Source organism: Onthophagus taurus, chromosome 1 (assembly GCF_036711975.1).
Source record: "Onthophagus taurus isolate NC chromosome 1, IU_Otau_3.0, whole genome shotgun sequence".
Lineage (NCBI taxonomy): Eukaryota > Metazoa > Arthropoda > Insecta > Coleoptera > Scarabaeidae > Onthophagus > Onthophagus taurus.
In genome coordinates this window covers 13,320,306-13,336,379 of record NC_091966.1, presented here as the reverse complement: position 1 = coordinate 13,336,379, position 16,074 = coordinate 13,320,306, and the positions used below count along the sequence as shown (strand labels likewise).

General features: G+C 33.6%; 2 protein-coding genes across 4 annotated transcripts in view; one reads left to right on the top strand and one right to left on the bottom strand.

Moving 5' to 3' along the window:
• LOC111413775 (phosphatidylinositol-binding clathrin assembly protein LAP-like) overlaps positions 1 to 7,829 on the top strand; it is an 80,196-nt gene extending 72,367 nt beyond the window's left edge. For 2 of the 3 annotated variants that reach the window (XM_071197175.1, XM_071197166.1), the window contains 3 exons: positions 329 to 548; positions 615 to 789; positions 7,629 to 7,829. In XM_071197175.1, coding sequence (XP_071053276.1) covers positions 329 to 548; positions 615 to 789; positions 7,629 to 7,739 — 506 coding nt within the window. In that variant the 3' untranslated portion in view covers positions 7,740 to 7,829. The remainder of the gene's footprint in view (positions 1 to 328; positions 549 to 614; positions 790 to 7,628) is intronic. The other variant, XM_071197170.1, reaches the window with a different exon arrangement.
• Positions 7,830 to 9,846: 2,017 nt separating this feature from the next.
• The window catches only part of LOC111413772 (centrosome-associated protein 350-like), a 31,635-nt gene continuing 25,407 nt past the window's right edge, over positions 9,847 to 16,074 (bottom strand). The window contains exons 9-10 of the mRNA XM_023044874.2: positions 10,686 to 10,786; positions 9,847 to 10,624 (exon numbers count right to left, since the gene is read on the bottom strand). Coding sequence (XP_022900642.2) covers positions 9,929 to 10,624; positions 10,686 to 10,786 — 797 coding nt within the window. The 3' untranslated portion in view covers positions 9,847 to 9,928. The remainder of the gene's footprint in view (positions 10,625 to 10,685; positions 10,787 to 16,074) is intronic.

The window sequence follows — 16,074 nt, the reverse complement described above, 5'->3', positions numbered from 1 at the left end:
CCTAATTAGTATTGTGGCTCTTCCAGTTTAAGTAAATGTAGCCCCTTTAAATGCTACATTTGAACTCTATGTAAACAAAAAAAGCAAATAACTTAAAAAATAATACACTTCTTTTAATAATACGAAAAATGTGATCCATTTCGTGTGTTAACCACGTAACGTATTGCATGTTTGTTGTATATATCGCCGAAACTATGTACTTAATAACTTCATCACATCATAAATTAGCTATATTAAGAGTCCTGTCAACTACTAACCCCCATACCAACCAAAAATAAACAACAAGGTGAAAGCAGTACAATTTGTACAAATCCGTGTGCTTCTACAGCTTTTGATTCGTTAGGCGGTGTCTTGCAACCGACGTCTTTGACTTCAAACTCGAGCTCAACCGGTTCCCATTTGACCAACAATAATGGCAACAACAATAACATTCAACATAATCAACAATCTCAACAACAACAGACCAGTGCCTTAATTACCGGGGATTTGGAGTCTAGTCTTGCTTCGTTAGCTGAAAATTTGTCTATACATAATAGACAACCGGTTAAGTAAGTTTTTTCTTATAGTTTTGCGTGTTTTTGGGTTGTCTAATGGGTTTAATTTTTTTTATTTAGAAGCGTTCAATGGAATTCGCCTAAAAACGGATCAAAAGTAAGCAATAATTGGACTCCTCAACCAATGGCAGCGACAACTGGAGCTGGTTATAAACCGATGAATCAATCGATGTCGATGACACAACAAGTTAGCATGCAACCAACTTTATTTCCTACAATGCAACCACAATTAGTGGTAAGTACTTTTTACAACTATGTCTAAGGTTAGTTCTAGTACTTCTAGTGTTAGTTCTAGTTTTACTTGATATTCGGCGTTAGATTGTTATTTTTTGAACGAAACATAGAACTAACACTAGATTTAGAACTAGAATCATTCGGGTTTAGCCGCACGTCTCTCAAGACGGCTAAACCCAAATGATTTTTGTTCTAGGTCTAGTGTTAGTTCTAGTGACACTGCTAGTGCAAAACTAGAACCCTTATATATTGATTCTTTCTTTTAAGAATCTATAAACAAGGCTAGAACTAACATTAGACCTAGAACTAGAAACATTCGGATTTAGTCACACGTCTTTCAAGACGGCTAAACTCGAAGGATTCTAGTTCTGGGTCTAATGTTAGTTTTAGTGACAGTGCTACTGCAAAAGTAGAACTAACACTAGACCTAGAACTAGAAACATTCGCATTTAGCTGCACGTCTCTCAAGACGGCTAAATCCGAATGTTTCTAGTTCAAGGTGTAGTGTTAGTTCTAGTAACAGTGCTAGTACAAAACTAGAACCCTTGTATATGTATAGATTCTTTCTTTTAAGAATCTATAAACAAGGCTAGACCTAACACTAGACCTAGAACTAGAAACATTCGGATTTAGCCGCACGTCTCTCAAAACGGCTAAACCCGAACGATTCTAGTCCTAGGTCTTGTGTTAGTTCTAGTGATAGTGCTGGTGTATAACCAGAACTAACACTAGAAATGGAACTAGAAAGTATCGGGTTTAGCCGTGCGTATATCTAACGCTGAATAGCAACTAAAAATAAAATTAACATTAGCGTTAGAACTAACACTAGACCTAGAAACATTCGGGTTTACTCGCACATCTCTCAAGAGGGCTAAACCCGAATGATTCTAGTTCTAGATCTTGTGTTAGTTCTAGTGATAGTGCTAGTGCAGAACTAGAACTACACTAGACCTAGAAATGTTTGTAGTTCTAAGTCTACTGTTAGTTGTAGTTTTATACTAGCACAGTTACTATGTAAAACTAACACTATACCCAGAACTATCAATCATTTGGGTTGAGTCGCACGACTCTAAAGACGGTTAAACCCATATACTAGACTAACAATAGTTCTAGAATTAACACTAGACCTAGAAATGTTTCTAGTTTTAGGTCTAATGTTAATTCTAGTGACAGTGCTAGTGTAAAACTAGAACTAACACTTTTTAGGTTTTTTTTTAATTATTTTTATATTCAGGGATTTCATTTTCAATGGTTACGCGAGAATTGGCATAGAATATGGATTGGCATATTTCTAAGAATTCCAGATCCAATCCAGAGATCAGTAATTTCTAAATTTATTCAAAAAATTAAATGATGTATCAAGAATTCATACGAATTTGCATGGGTTTGCAGATATTTTTAGGTTACAGCCAAATTATTTTAGAAGATTTTTATAGATATCAGAATATTACAAACTATAATGATTTCTAGAAAATTAAAAGGATTACTAACAAAACGCTGTTTCTCCTAAGGTTATATACAAATTTTTAAGAATTGTTACAGATTCAGGAGTGTTTTTACGGTTGTCTAAACATTTGTATTGACTTCCAGGTATTTCTAGAATATTAGATTGTCCAGGTTTTTGTTTTAATTTTTTCTATTCCCAGAATTTTAAAATATATCCAGAGAACTTCTAAAGTTTGTTAATAACATCTAGAAATTTTTAACAATTTTCTGATTAAATTCCAAATATATACAAGGACTTCATTTTGAAGGATTTTATATAGTTTGTCAAGGATATCTAAGTATCCTTAAAGATTTTAAGATATCCAAAAATTATTTAATATATATCAAATCCTAAATATATTCAAAAATGTTTCTAAATTTTAGAGGATATCCATACAATTTATTGTAGTTTACAGGATATTCAAGAGGTTATTAAGAAAATGTAGGATATTTTTAGGTTATCAAAATATATTTAAGAATTTTTACTGCTCTTAAATATTCTCCGAGATATCCAAAGATTTTTTCTGATTTCCAACTTTTCAGAGGATTTTCACAAATTTTCAGAAAATTTAAAAGGTTAGCCTAGGATATCTAGGAATTTTTAACAATTTTTAAACAGTTTTAAGAATCTCTAGGGATTTCAAACGTGTGTATAGTCACTCTTATGAGGTTTTGATAAGCTTCCAGAAAGTTCATAAGGATTGTCAAGGATATCCATGAATCCTTAAAAACTTACTAAGATTTCTAGGAATATTGTAATCTCTAAAATTTCCATATACCGGGTGTTTCATTTAAAATGACATATGCTTATATCTCAAAAACAAAAACTCGAATCGAAAAAAGTTTCGAGTAAACATTTTTTGGTGAAAAATTGTACATATGAACAGATTTTTTTCAGGGTTGCCTAAATGCCCTTCTGACGTCATTTTTATTTTTTCAAATGGCACATATGCTTTTTTCTTGCAAAGTCTTAAACGGCTTGACAAACTGATTACTTTTTTAAATTTTTTTTAAACTCTCCGTTGTGAAGATATCAACAAAAACAATAATAAAATGACATGTTTCATTATGTAATTAAAAAAATTAATTAATAAAAACAAACGATTTAATTAATCGTAAAATAATATTAAAATTCTTCTTAATTTTTGAAATCGACGATTTCGATTTTAAATCGTTCAAGCGAAAAAATCATTGTGATCAAAGCAAAAATGGAGCACTTCTCTACTCCACAGAAAATTTATGTTCGAAAATTTCCTGGAAAAAGAGCGCCTTGTCCTAAAACTTTATATCGAATAGTTACCAAATTTCTGGAATGTGGTAACGTGGCGGAAAAAAAAACACGTGCAAGATCAGTTACGAATTAACAGAATCAAATAGCTGTTTTAGCAGCTGTAGATGTTAATCCTCATGTAAGTTGCCGTTAATTGTCAAAAGATTCAGGCATTTCGTTAACGAGTGTACATCGGATTTTGAAACTTAATAAGTTTCATCCGTATCATGTCTCTCTACACCAGAGATGCACAGACCACGGCCCGCCGGTCGAATACTGGTGGCCCGCCGACAGTAAAAATAATATTCTCGTACATTCGAAAAATAATAAATATTAAAGTACTTTGTTTCTTTTGATATTGTAAGCGACGTCCATAAAACTGAGACGGGAGCTTATTGGTCAGCAAGCTATGTTTATAAAACCTATTCAAGATTCAGAAACAGCTACAGAAGTTAGTTATGAAATTTCTCGAATGATAGCAAAGCGAAGTCGCCCCTTCAATGATGGGGATTTTGTAAAAGGATGCATAGAAATTGCCGCTAAGAAAATGTGTCCAGAAGCAGCAAAAAAGTTCGAGAAAATTCAACTGAATCGTATGACTATCCAAAGACGAATTATGTCTTTGTCAGGTAATATTGCGGAACAATTAACTGAAAAAACTAAGATCATTGAATTTTTTTCATTAGCACTCGACGAATCCACTGATATTAGTTTCACAGCTCAACTTCTCATATTCATACGAGGTGTTACTCAAGATTTTGAAGTCTTAGAAGAGTTATTAGGAATGTGTTCATTGAAAGGTCAAACCAAAGGAGTTGATATACTCAATGTACTTTTGGATGAGTGTTCAAAAACTGATTTGGACTTATCAAAATTATCGGGAGTTGCGACTGACGGTGCCTCCTTCGATGATTGGTGTCAATTCCGGGCTAGTTACTTTGCTGAAAAAGCATCTGCAAGAAAAAAACATAAACGCTGAAGATCTCATGCAGTTTCACTGCATTATACACCAAGAAGCCCTCTGTTCTAAAAAAATTGAATTTCAAAATGTCATGAAAGTGATAGTTTCGACTGTAAATTTCATAAAATCACGAGGACTCAATCACAGGCAATTCAAACAATTCCTTGATGACATCGAAAGCGAATATGGAGATTTACTGTATTATACAGAAGTAAGGTGGCTAAGTCGTGGATTGACACTGGAACGATTTCTAAATTTAATAGAAGAAATTGGAATATTTCTGGCGGAAAAGCAAAAGGATATCCCGGAACTTAACAATCTTGATTGGTTGTGTGATTTGGCTTTTTTAGTTGACATTACAAATCATTTGAATGTCTTGAACACATGGCTTCAAGGCAAAAATCAACTGATATCCCAACTCTACACTCATGCTATCATCCTTTCAAAGCAAGCTGACACTTTTCAGATCGCAATTGAATTCTGGAAATTACAATCATTTTCCGAATTATAAGAAAATGGCTAAAAAATTCAACAAAACTGCGATTAATTTCAGTTATGTAGAAAAGCTAGATATTTTGAATCAATCTTTTCAAGACAGATTTTCGGAGTTTAAAAAAGTGAAACCTCTGTTGGACATATTCAGCAATCCTTTCACGATTTCAGTTGAAAATGCGCCACAGTCAATGCAGTTAGAAATTATCGACATTCAAAACGACCAAGATTTACGCAACAAATTCAACGAAGGAGACTTGCAGAACTTTTACCGCTGCATTGATAAAAATATGTACAAAGAGTTGCGCATAAACGCTCTGAAATGTGCCAGCTTATTTGGTTCTACCTATATATGTGAACAAACTTTTTCAATACTAAATAATAATAAAACAAAAAATCGAAACCGCCTTGTAAATGATAGTTTGGAAGCAGTTTTACGTGTTGCTACAAGTAAATTTGAGCCAAATATAAAAAATATTGTAAGCACTATGCAGTGCCACGCTTCAAATTAATAAATTCTTTTTCAATTTTAATACATTATTATCAATTCTTTATTGTCTTTAATTACCTATACTTCTGGCGGCCCGCCATCAGTTCATGATTTGCCCGAGTGGCCCCTAGTCTTAATAAGTCTGTGCATCGCTGCTCTACACCAACAATTACATGGCGATGATTTCGAAAATCGTGTGCAATTTTGTGCTTGGGCTATGGAAAAATTAAGATTGAATGAAAATTTTTTCTTCAATGTACTATTTTCCGACAACCAAGTAAATCGTCATAACATGCACTACTGGTCACATGAAAATCCTCGTTGGCTAAGACAAGTTGATCATCAAAAACCTTGGTCAGTTCAAGGACAGTAGAATCTAACAGGACTGCTACATCCATTGTATTTTTGTAGTCCACTACGGGTTGGTTGCCCGCACTCTACGTCACACTATTTGCCACGCCTGGTAACTGTCTGTGTTTTTAGAGGTAAACGCATAGACCATAACAACAACTGGGCGTGGAAAATGGTGTGACGTAGTTTGCGGGCAGGTTGTCACAACAATGGATGTAGCAGTCCTGTTAGATTCTCCTGTCCTTGGGTCAGTTAATGTCTGGTGCGGCATTGTTGGCAATAAAATAATTGGATTTATTTTTTATTGATGGCAATTTGAATGGCAAAAAGTATGGGAATTTTTTGTTGAACGATTTACCGGTTTTGTTTGAAGACCTTACTCTGAAGCGGAGACTTGCGCTATCAGCATGATGGATGTCCATCTCATTATGTTCTAGCCGCAAGAGAAGTTTTAGACGAAATGTTTCCTGAAAAATGGATGGGACGTAATGGACCGGTGAATTGGCCAGCTAGATCACCCGACTTAACTTCTCCCGATTTATTTCTTTCTTCTTCCTATATCGATTTGGTTTTTACCTTCCAAAGTGTTATTAATTAGATACCGGGAATTTCATATAACTCCTAATATGCACTTGTACTGTCCCACATAAAATGCAACATAGCTTAATAGTACAGGTATTGGGTAGTTTTGCAAAGGAAAAGTTTTGCTTGGAAAAGGTGACGTCCTTATGATAACTCTGAGTTTCCGCCTTAAGAACAATTAAAACTAGAACTAACACTAGACCTAGAAATGTTTCTAGTTCTAGAATTCTAAACTTTTTCGATTCGAGTTTTTGTTTTTGAGATATAAGCATATGTCATTTTAAATGAAACACCCGGTATATGGAAATTTTAGAGATTACAAAATTCCTAGAAATCTTAGGAAGTTTTTAAGGATTCATGGATAACCTTGACAATCCTTATGAATTTTCTTGAAGCTTATCAAAACCTCATAAGAGTCCCTAAATTCGTATGAATTCTTGATACATCATTTAATTTTCTGAATAAATTTAGAAATTACTGATCTCTGGATTGGATCTGGAATTCTTAGAAATATGCCAATCCATATTCTATGCCAATTCTCGCGTAACCATTGAAAATGAAATCCCTGAATATATTAAAATAATTTAAAAAAATGTTTGTTCTTAAACTGGATATATACTGTTAAATGTCAAACATTGACAAATGAGTGTTCCACAACAGCCGTGCGTGATATCAATTTATGCATTAACTGGTTGTATCTCAGTTACCTTTGAGAATTGAGTACATGTTTTTAGGAACTTTTCTGCTTAAAATGAACAAATCTATAACATATTAACGTATGTAGCATTCCTCATGAAACACCTGTATAGATTCTTTTTTCTAAGAATCCATAAATAAGGCTACAACTAACACTAGACCTAGAACTAGAAACATTCGGATTTAGCCGCACGTCACTTACGACGGCCAAATCCGCATGATTCTAGTTCTGGGTTTAGTGTTAGTTCTAGTAACAGTGCAAATGCAAAACTAGAACTAACACTAGACCTAGAACTAGAAACATTCGCATTTAGCCGCACGTTTCTTAAGACGGCTAAATCCGAATGATTCTAGTTCTGGGTTTGGTGTTAGTTCTAGTGACAGTGCTAGTGCAAAACTAGAACTACCACTAGATCTAGAACTACAAACATAGAATATTTCGGACTTAGCCGTACGTCTTCTTTCATGTAATGGACTTTTGGCTATAATTTCTTTTTGTTTTGAATTTTTTAGGGAATGCGTCCAATGGTATCTCCAATGCCAAATCCGATAATGCAATCGAGACCAGGAGGAATGCCACAAGCGCCGAATTCAATGAATCAACAATCGTTACTATTCCACTAAAATAATAAGTAAAAAGAAAAAAATAATAATGAGTCGTAACGTATCTGTCGTTTAAAAAAGTAAAACAAATCGTGGTATAAATATTTTTTCTTAAACATTTTTTTTTGTATATAATGTAAATCAGCGTTAACCGACACAATCAACAGTACAATAACTCTTCTGTACATATCCATTGTTTCTCCCAAAATAAATAAATAACTATTAAAAGAAAATATAAAGCAACCTGCTAAATTAAATTGGTGCACGTTTAAAGCACAACTTTTAATTAAATATATTTAGCGTTTAAAATACTATTTAGTGCTACTCGTGCGAAGCTATCAATGTACTTTGTTGTCAATTTAGGCTTTAAGATCTACATTTTCCCTTAGTACTTTTCCGTAGGTGTAATGTTATTAAATTAAATTCAGCAATGCGTAAAATGCAACAATTTTTTTTTAATTAAGATTAAATTTTTTATCTTCATTCGAAAAGGAATCTAAAAAGAGACAATAACGTTAAATGAAATTGAAGTAAAAAAAATATTTGCATATCATTTTACCGTGTAAATTAAGGGATTCAAAGAGACTGTTAAAGTATATCAAAAATTTAATTCGATCAAAATTGGGCCACTTCTTCAGCGAAACGTAAAATTATGCCATAATATAAATATGTTATGTATTGCCATTTAGTTAGATAATCTTTTTACTGATTAGAGTAAGCAAAAAAAAACGAATTGATATAAAAATGATGGGAAAAGAAAAATGGTGCAATGTGTTTACTTATATTTTTATGAACCCTCTTCGTTTTTGGATGATTATTTTTTATACATAATATTTCTCTAAAGATTTTTCTTTGTTTTGTGGGGGTACGTCCCTATTATTATGAAACATTTTAGTATTATATCATTAAAACAAAAAGGAAGCAGAGCTACTTGTTTGTATATATTTACACCTTATATAGATGTGTTAACCTAATATTGTACTATATAAATATTATTTAAATACATTTTTTTGAATATCTGTATATTTAGAGTTTCTTTTATTTCCTTAATAGTTTTGACGCACGTCTTTCTAGACGGCTAAACCCGAATAATTCTAGTCCTAAGTCTAATGTTAGTTTTAATGATCATGCTAGGCCAAAACTAGAACTGACACTAGACCCAGAACTAGAAACATTCGGGTTTAGCCACACGTCTTTCAAGACGGCTAAACCCGAATGATTCTAGTTCTAAGTCTAGTGTTAGTTCTAGTAACAGTGCTTATGTAAAACTAGAACTAACAACCTAGAACTAGAAACATTCGGATTTTATCGCACGTCTCTTAAGACGGCTAAATCCGAATGATTCTAGGTCTAGTGACAATGCTAATGCAAACCTAAATCTAATACTAGCAACATTTGAGTGTAGCCGTCTTAAGAGACGTATGGCTAAACCCGAATGTTTCTAGGTCTATTGTTAGCTCTTATTTTAGTTGTTATACAGCGTTAGATTGTTGTACATCTTTATTGAACTAAAAGTAGAACTAACTAATACAGAACGCAACCGTGTGGATAGCTGTTTGAATTTGTGTGCATTAAAATTATTCATTCAAACAGTTTAAAGTGCAAATTAAAAATTTTTCATATAAGTGCACTCTCTTCCCCGTATAAATCCGTTATACGGAGGTTTTACTGTAATAGTTGTAATTGTGACTGTTTTGGTATCAAAGCAAATAATTCTCTTATTACAACCTACAAATTTCGTAGAGACCAATACAGAAAAAGGAAACAGTTCAAGTCTTTCACTTGTAAAATATAAGACGCAGTTAGAATAAAACTGCGACTGCTATGGGAGTAACTATTTGACTGTTAGTGACAAAATTTACTTGTAACATGCTAGAAAATTTTATAATTTTGGTGTAACAGTAGCGTTATACGTAAATTTGACGGTTTACACTCCAATTTGACGCTAAGGGTAAAACCATGCCCCTCCGTAGTTATTGCCATAGCAGTCGATTGCTACAACGTCGGCTTAACGAGGTCTGTTATTATCGAGGTTTTACTGGATTAACATATTTTTTTTTATAAAAAAATTATTTATTCGCAAAATAGAAATACAAAAATACATGGCAGCCTTAAAACAATAACAACTAAACGTAAGTTCAACTTAAAAAATACTGGTATTTTCTACAACAGTGAGCAAATACACAATTTTTATTTTTTTCAATTATTTATTAAGACGGAGTTTGCGTTAACCTCTTCTTCATCAATTTCTCCCAAACCTGAGCTGTTTCCGCTAAAAGTATCTTCATAATATCATTAGTCAATTCATCTTTCACTACAACTTCATCTTCGTCGTAATTCGTCCATTCCGATTCTTCCGCTTGAGATTCAACTATTAATATTTCGTCGACATGATCCCGTTTTTTCCTACACCACTTCGTTATCAAATTCTCCTTTAACACATCTTTTTCGAATCCTATCAACACTTTAATTTCTTTGAAAAGATGTTGTCGCAATTCTAATTCGTTAAACGGTTTTCTTTGTGCCAAAAACTTTTTGTTCACTTTCATCCACGAAGGTTTCGGTTTTTCCACAAATTGTCGATAATGTTCAACAGCAAGTTCTTTACCCAAATCAAAAACGTACTCATAACATTGTTTATCTATATTCGCGTTTCGCAAAGAAAATGTACGTTTATCTCTATCTGTTAATTGAATTACTTCTAAAGTTCCTTTGAAGTAACTGTTATGTAGTATCCTCGCGATATTACAAACAATTATATCTAATTGTTCCGAAGATGTTGGTATTGCACTTAAAGTATGTGGTTGCGTTACTGGAGGTGTGTAAGGTGGAGGTGGTTTATTTGGAATTTCTCTCATGTACATGTATGGAATTTGCTCTTTTTGTTGTTGTTCGAGTTGTTTGATCTAGCGAAAAATTAAGTTTAAATTGATTAAGGTTTATGAGATATTTGAGGATAATTCTTACCTCCTGTTCGATGGCTAATTGTTTCTTGAATAATGCTTCAGCTTCTTCTCCATACATTTGAGTTACCGAAGCTATATCTTTTTCATTGCTAACAGGAGATCCTAAAAAATAGTAATAAATAACATTATTTTTCATGACTAAAAAGAAATTCTAAAAATCTATTAAATTTTTTTTTAACATTGACTATATTTTCAAGACGTCAAGGTTGTGGCAAGAATCAATTTCTATCAAAATCACGTGGCTTCATCCTCAACTGAAATCTTTAAGAACTGGAATGAAGTTAAATATCATAGAGATATTAGCCAAATAAAGTTTAAGTCACTATTAACAAAAATATGAAAAATGATAAAAATATAAATATTGATTAATATGAGACAGCAAATTCGTTCCACTGGATATTATCCAATCAATAATCAACGGAATTCAGTTCTTCTTCTTCGTCCATAGGTGACTTCCTTGAATTCAATTTATCAGTCTTCTTCTAAAACTCACAACTTCGTCATCACGGCCAATGATACTAACGTGCAGAAAAAGTATGCTTCTTGTCTAAATGAAGCATTTGGGATTACTGCAGTGAGATCTCAAGCACTCCTCTAGTTGAAAAGCTGAAGTTGATCGCTCTCCCCATTTCGGAACTTTTTGTAAAATAAGACATCCTCCGAAAATAAGCCCTAGTTAAAATAATGTGACAAAAAGAATTCGTTAAAAAATGCTGTCGATTTATTAGCTTTCCTTTCGTGAATTCTTTTCTCTTTCTTTAAAAAACCAATTGTACAATTTTTCTTCTAAAACACACAATATATTGAATGTGCTTTAAAGTACAAAATAAGGGATTTCCCCGAGCGGTATATAAGTAAAAACCCTGACAGAGAGGCACAATGCACTTGTACGCACCATCGAAGGTCCACGCTGTTCACACTACAGTACAGAGGGTATACGGCGTTCAACGTAAATAATTTCAGTCTTGTAAGTCTGATTATTTCCTCATACGTAATTTTATTTAAAAATAAAGTGAATAATTTTTAACCCCAGTTAAAATGAGTACAAAACGAAAGAGCTATTCCGTCGAGTACAAAAAGGGAATCGTGGAAAACTCCAGGAGTGTAAATCTTGTAGCATTCTGTAAAGAGAGGATCTCCGTATGGTTCGTAAATGGCGTGCAGACTACAATTACTTGTATCAACTGGTGGACCAAGAAAATGAGAAAAAAACGCAGAGTTGGATCAGGTTGGCAGTCGTTATTTTCTGAGTTGGAAGATTGCATCTTGGAATGGATTGCAGGCAGGAGAGCAATGGCTTTGGTTGTGCGTAGGGCTGATATACAAAAATTTGCCTTTGAAACAGCAATTGAATTTGATATATCCACAGAAGAATTTAAAGCATCGTCACACTGGTTGGACAACTTCCTTAAACGATATGAACTGTCTCTAAGGAGATCAACAACATTGTTTAAGCTGGAAGACAATGAAGTTGTTAAGCGTGCACTTGCGTTTAAGCTTTTTGTTGATGGCATCGATTTTTCGAAATACCAACTCTCCAACATGATTGCTATGGATAAGACCGCGGTATTCCTAGACCAATGAGCTCAAACGACAGTTCACCACAAGGTTTCTTCGTCAATTTACGTTCCTTCTACCGGTTACGATAGTGCACGTGTTATCTGTATTTTGGCGATTAGTCTAGATGCCAAGAAAGTATCGCCATTTTTAACCACTAAAGGTAAAAAAGACCAGATTCAACGTGTTTCAGGAATTTATGTCATTGAAAGTGAAAAAGCCTGGTGCACCCAAGCAGTTATAAGAAAGTGGGTTGATTTTATGCTGCCACCACTGTTGAGGGGTCAGAATAGAGGTTTACTAGTTTGGGATTCAGTCAGTACTCACCGCGCTAAAGACATGAAAAACTTTCTTGCTGAGAGGAAGATTGATCAAATAATGATTCCGGCAGGATTGACTGGTTACCTTCAGACACTTGACATTGCAATAAACAAGCCATTCAAGGATCATTTGCGGATGGATATCAATGAATATATTGAAAACAGAATGGTGAGAAATCATCGAGGTAATTTTGTAAAATCAGGCTTACAAGAAGTTGTGAATTGGGTAAAAAATTCATGGAACAAAACACCTGATAATGATGTTTCCAATGCACTACGAACAGGCTACTTATACAAGAAGTGTTCATTTAACGATAGCTATATCGCAAGACATGATGCTTCCCAAGCATATGGAAAATTGCTGAAATAATAATGATACCAAAACCTGGTAAACCCTCCACAGATGTTATATCATATATGAAAATCTCATTACTACCCTTACTATCAAAACTGCTTAAAAAATTACTATTAAAAAGACTAAAACCTATCATAGAAGAAAAAGCGCTAACACCAACACATCAATTTGGGTTTCGGAATAAACATGCAACACTAGACCAAGTGCATAGAATAACGATAAAGTCTGCTCCGTCGTATTTCTGGATGTTGCACAAGCTTTCGACAAAGTCTGGTTACATGGTTTAAATAATAAACTAGACCAAATACTACCATCAACGTATAGCCAACTATTAAAATCGTATCTTTCTGATCGATATTTTAGAGTAAAATACGAACGCTTATTCACCTCAAGGAAGTGTGCTTGTCCCAACACTGTACTTACTCTAACCATTCGACCTTCCTTAGGTACCAGAAACTTTCACAACTACATTCGCAGATGACACAGCGATCTTGGCTGTTGCAGAAAATGAAGTAGTTGCAGCGAATAAGTAATAATTGGCCTTAAATGAAAACTGGACCAAACGATGGCTAATAAAACAAAATACAAATAAATCGACATACATAAACTTTACTTATAAGAAAGTAAACTATGTCCCAGTACACATAAATGGCAATGTAGTCCCTCGCCGACACCGCAAAATTTTTTGGTATGACGCTGGATGCCAAACTCAAATAGAAAGCTCACGTCAAATAAAACCGTGAGGAACTTGATATCAAATTTAGACACCTATATAGGCTTATTGGCAGAAAATCAACGCTATCACTAAGAAACAAGTTGCTAATATACAAGCAAGTATTAAAACCAAAATGGACATACGGAATCCAACTGTGGGGTTGTACCTGCAAGACAAATGCAAGTCTGGTATACAGCCTGATTCAGAGTAAGCGCCTTATTTTTTTTAGCCACACTATGGGTACTACTTTCAAAATATTTGGCAGTAATATGTTTTAGGACATTCTCTACACGATGGTGCTACCACATTTTCAATTGGACGAATTATTTCAAAATGGCGATTGTCAACTTTTTTTTTAAATGGAATGCCAACATTTTTTTTATTATAGAGATCCTAAAAACATTCTTTATACGATAGTATTTTGTTTTTCTTAAAAATTCATTTCTTTCCCCCATCAAAAGCACACATTTTAATCTAGTAGCGCATGGATGTTTTACACTCGATGTTATTTTTGTCCAAATATCAAGTAGCACTAGACACAAAAGAAACAATTGAGCTTTATTTTGTAATAAACATCTACTTATTTATTTATTTGGACAAAAATAACATCGAGTGTAAAACATTCATGCGCTACTAGATTAAAATGTTAGGTTGCTTTTTGATAGGGAAAGAAATGAATTTTTAACAAAAACAAAATACTATCGTATAAAGAATGTTTTTAGGATGTCGATAATAAAAAAAAATTTTGGCATTCCATTAAAAAAAAAAAGTTGACAGTCGCCATTTTGAAATAATTCGTCCAATTGAAAATATGATATCACCATCGTGTAGAGAATGTCCTAAAACATATTACTGCCAAATATTTTGAAAGTAGTACCCATAGTGTGGCTAAACAAAAAAAAAGCTGTATAAGAAACACCGGCCTCCATCGCGACTTGAAAGTAACATCGGTGTCATGAGAAATTGCATCATTCGCATCTAAACATGACAAGAGAATGCACGATCATCCCCACATCGAGACCATCCAGCTTCTCGACAACGAGGATGTCCTGCGTCGCGTCGCCTGATGAAGAGGATGAAGCTGTTCGATTTAGTGACCTAGTGCCCTAGTCGATTCAAACGCGAGCAATAGTGCGTAATTATAACAAAAACAATAATACTCTAAACGTGTAAAAATATGACAATATTTATCTATATTATGGGTAAAGCAGACTGGACCACTGAGAAAAGCTGCAGAACATTATCTAGTTTAAATTGGTGTTAAAAATAAGTAACTAATTAGTATGTATTTACTAGGTGTTATAAAATTGTGCTATGCATAATATAGAAAAAAAAGAGTGAAAATAATTTTAAAATGAAATAAGCTTTTAAAATCAGTTGTAAAATTTAAGGGTTTATGACATAATAAAAATTTTAAGGAAATAACCTTAATGAACACCTGTATAGCATTGATCTCGTGGTTCTTTAAGCTCTTCGCAGTCTCTTTAAAGCTCGTCTTTCCTGTCTTAAACGGTCTTTCTAATCTTAAACGAATCTTTTTCTTCGTTGTTTCGTTCTTTTATTACGGTAATATTCGTTTCGCAATCATCAAAAGTGTATCTTTACAACATCAAAAATCGATTTTTATTTATCGCGGTAATCAATTCGATGACTAGACATTTCATAATCAAAAACAATGTAATACAGCCTGAATTTACTTGATGAGTTTGAACCCTAAAGCGCCCAATATTTGCTAATATAATTATTTCAGTCTCAAGTTTTATGTTGTGTAAATAAAAGAGCTATAGTTCTTCTTCTTCCTTATTGCATGACAATTTTAACTAGTCAGCTAGGCTTTATGAGCCTGTTCTATAACTACCACCAAATGTTTTTACGCAAGTCAGGTAGGTGGCTAACCTTATCTGTGATAAGTTTCAAAAATAGCTAACAACGTTGGTATAGCCACTGGGACCGACTGATTAACGTGCCCACCCGACGCATGGTGCGTGATGTTACTTCTAAATTTCTGACCAGAGAAAAATTCCATGGTCTCGGACCACCGAGTCTTGAACCTCGGTCGCCCAGCGCTAGCTATAATTTTTATCAATTATCAGTCGTCAAGACTTGAAAAGAATCGAAAATAGATGAAAAATCATCGCTTTAATACCAACTCCTTTTTCGAATCTCCTTTTGTAATTTCCTTTTTCTTCTTGGACATTAAATATAAATAATAAACGTAAATAAATAAGAACATACAATGTTTTTTCATAGCGGAAATGTCGTTTCTTCATTAATCGATCAAAATTGTTTACGTTTTCCCGTTTTAATAAATAACTGTTTAGAATAAAAAGTTTTTGGAAAATGCGAATTAATTTTGCAACTAATTTATCATGTTCTAGGACGCGTAGTAAACACAGTAATCTTTTAAAAATTCGTAAATATTGGACTGTTCTTAGAACTGATG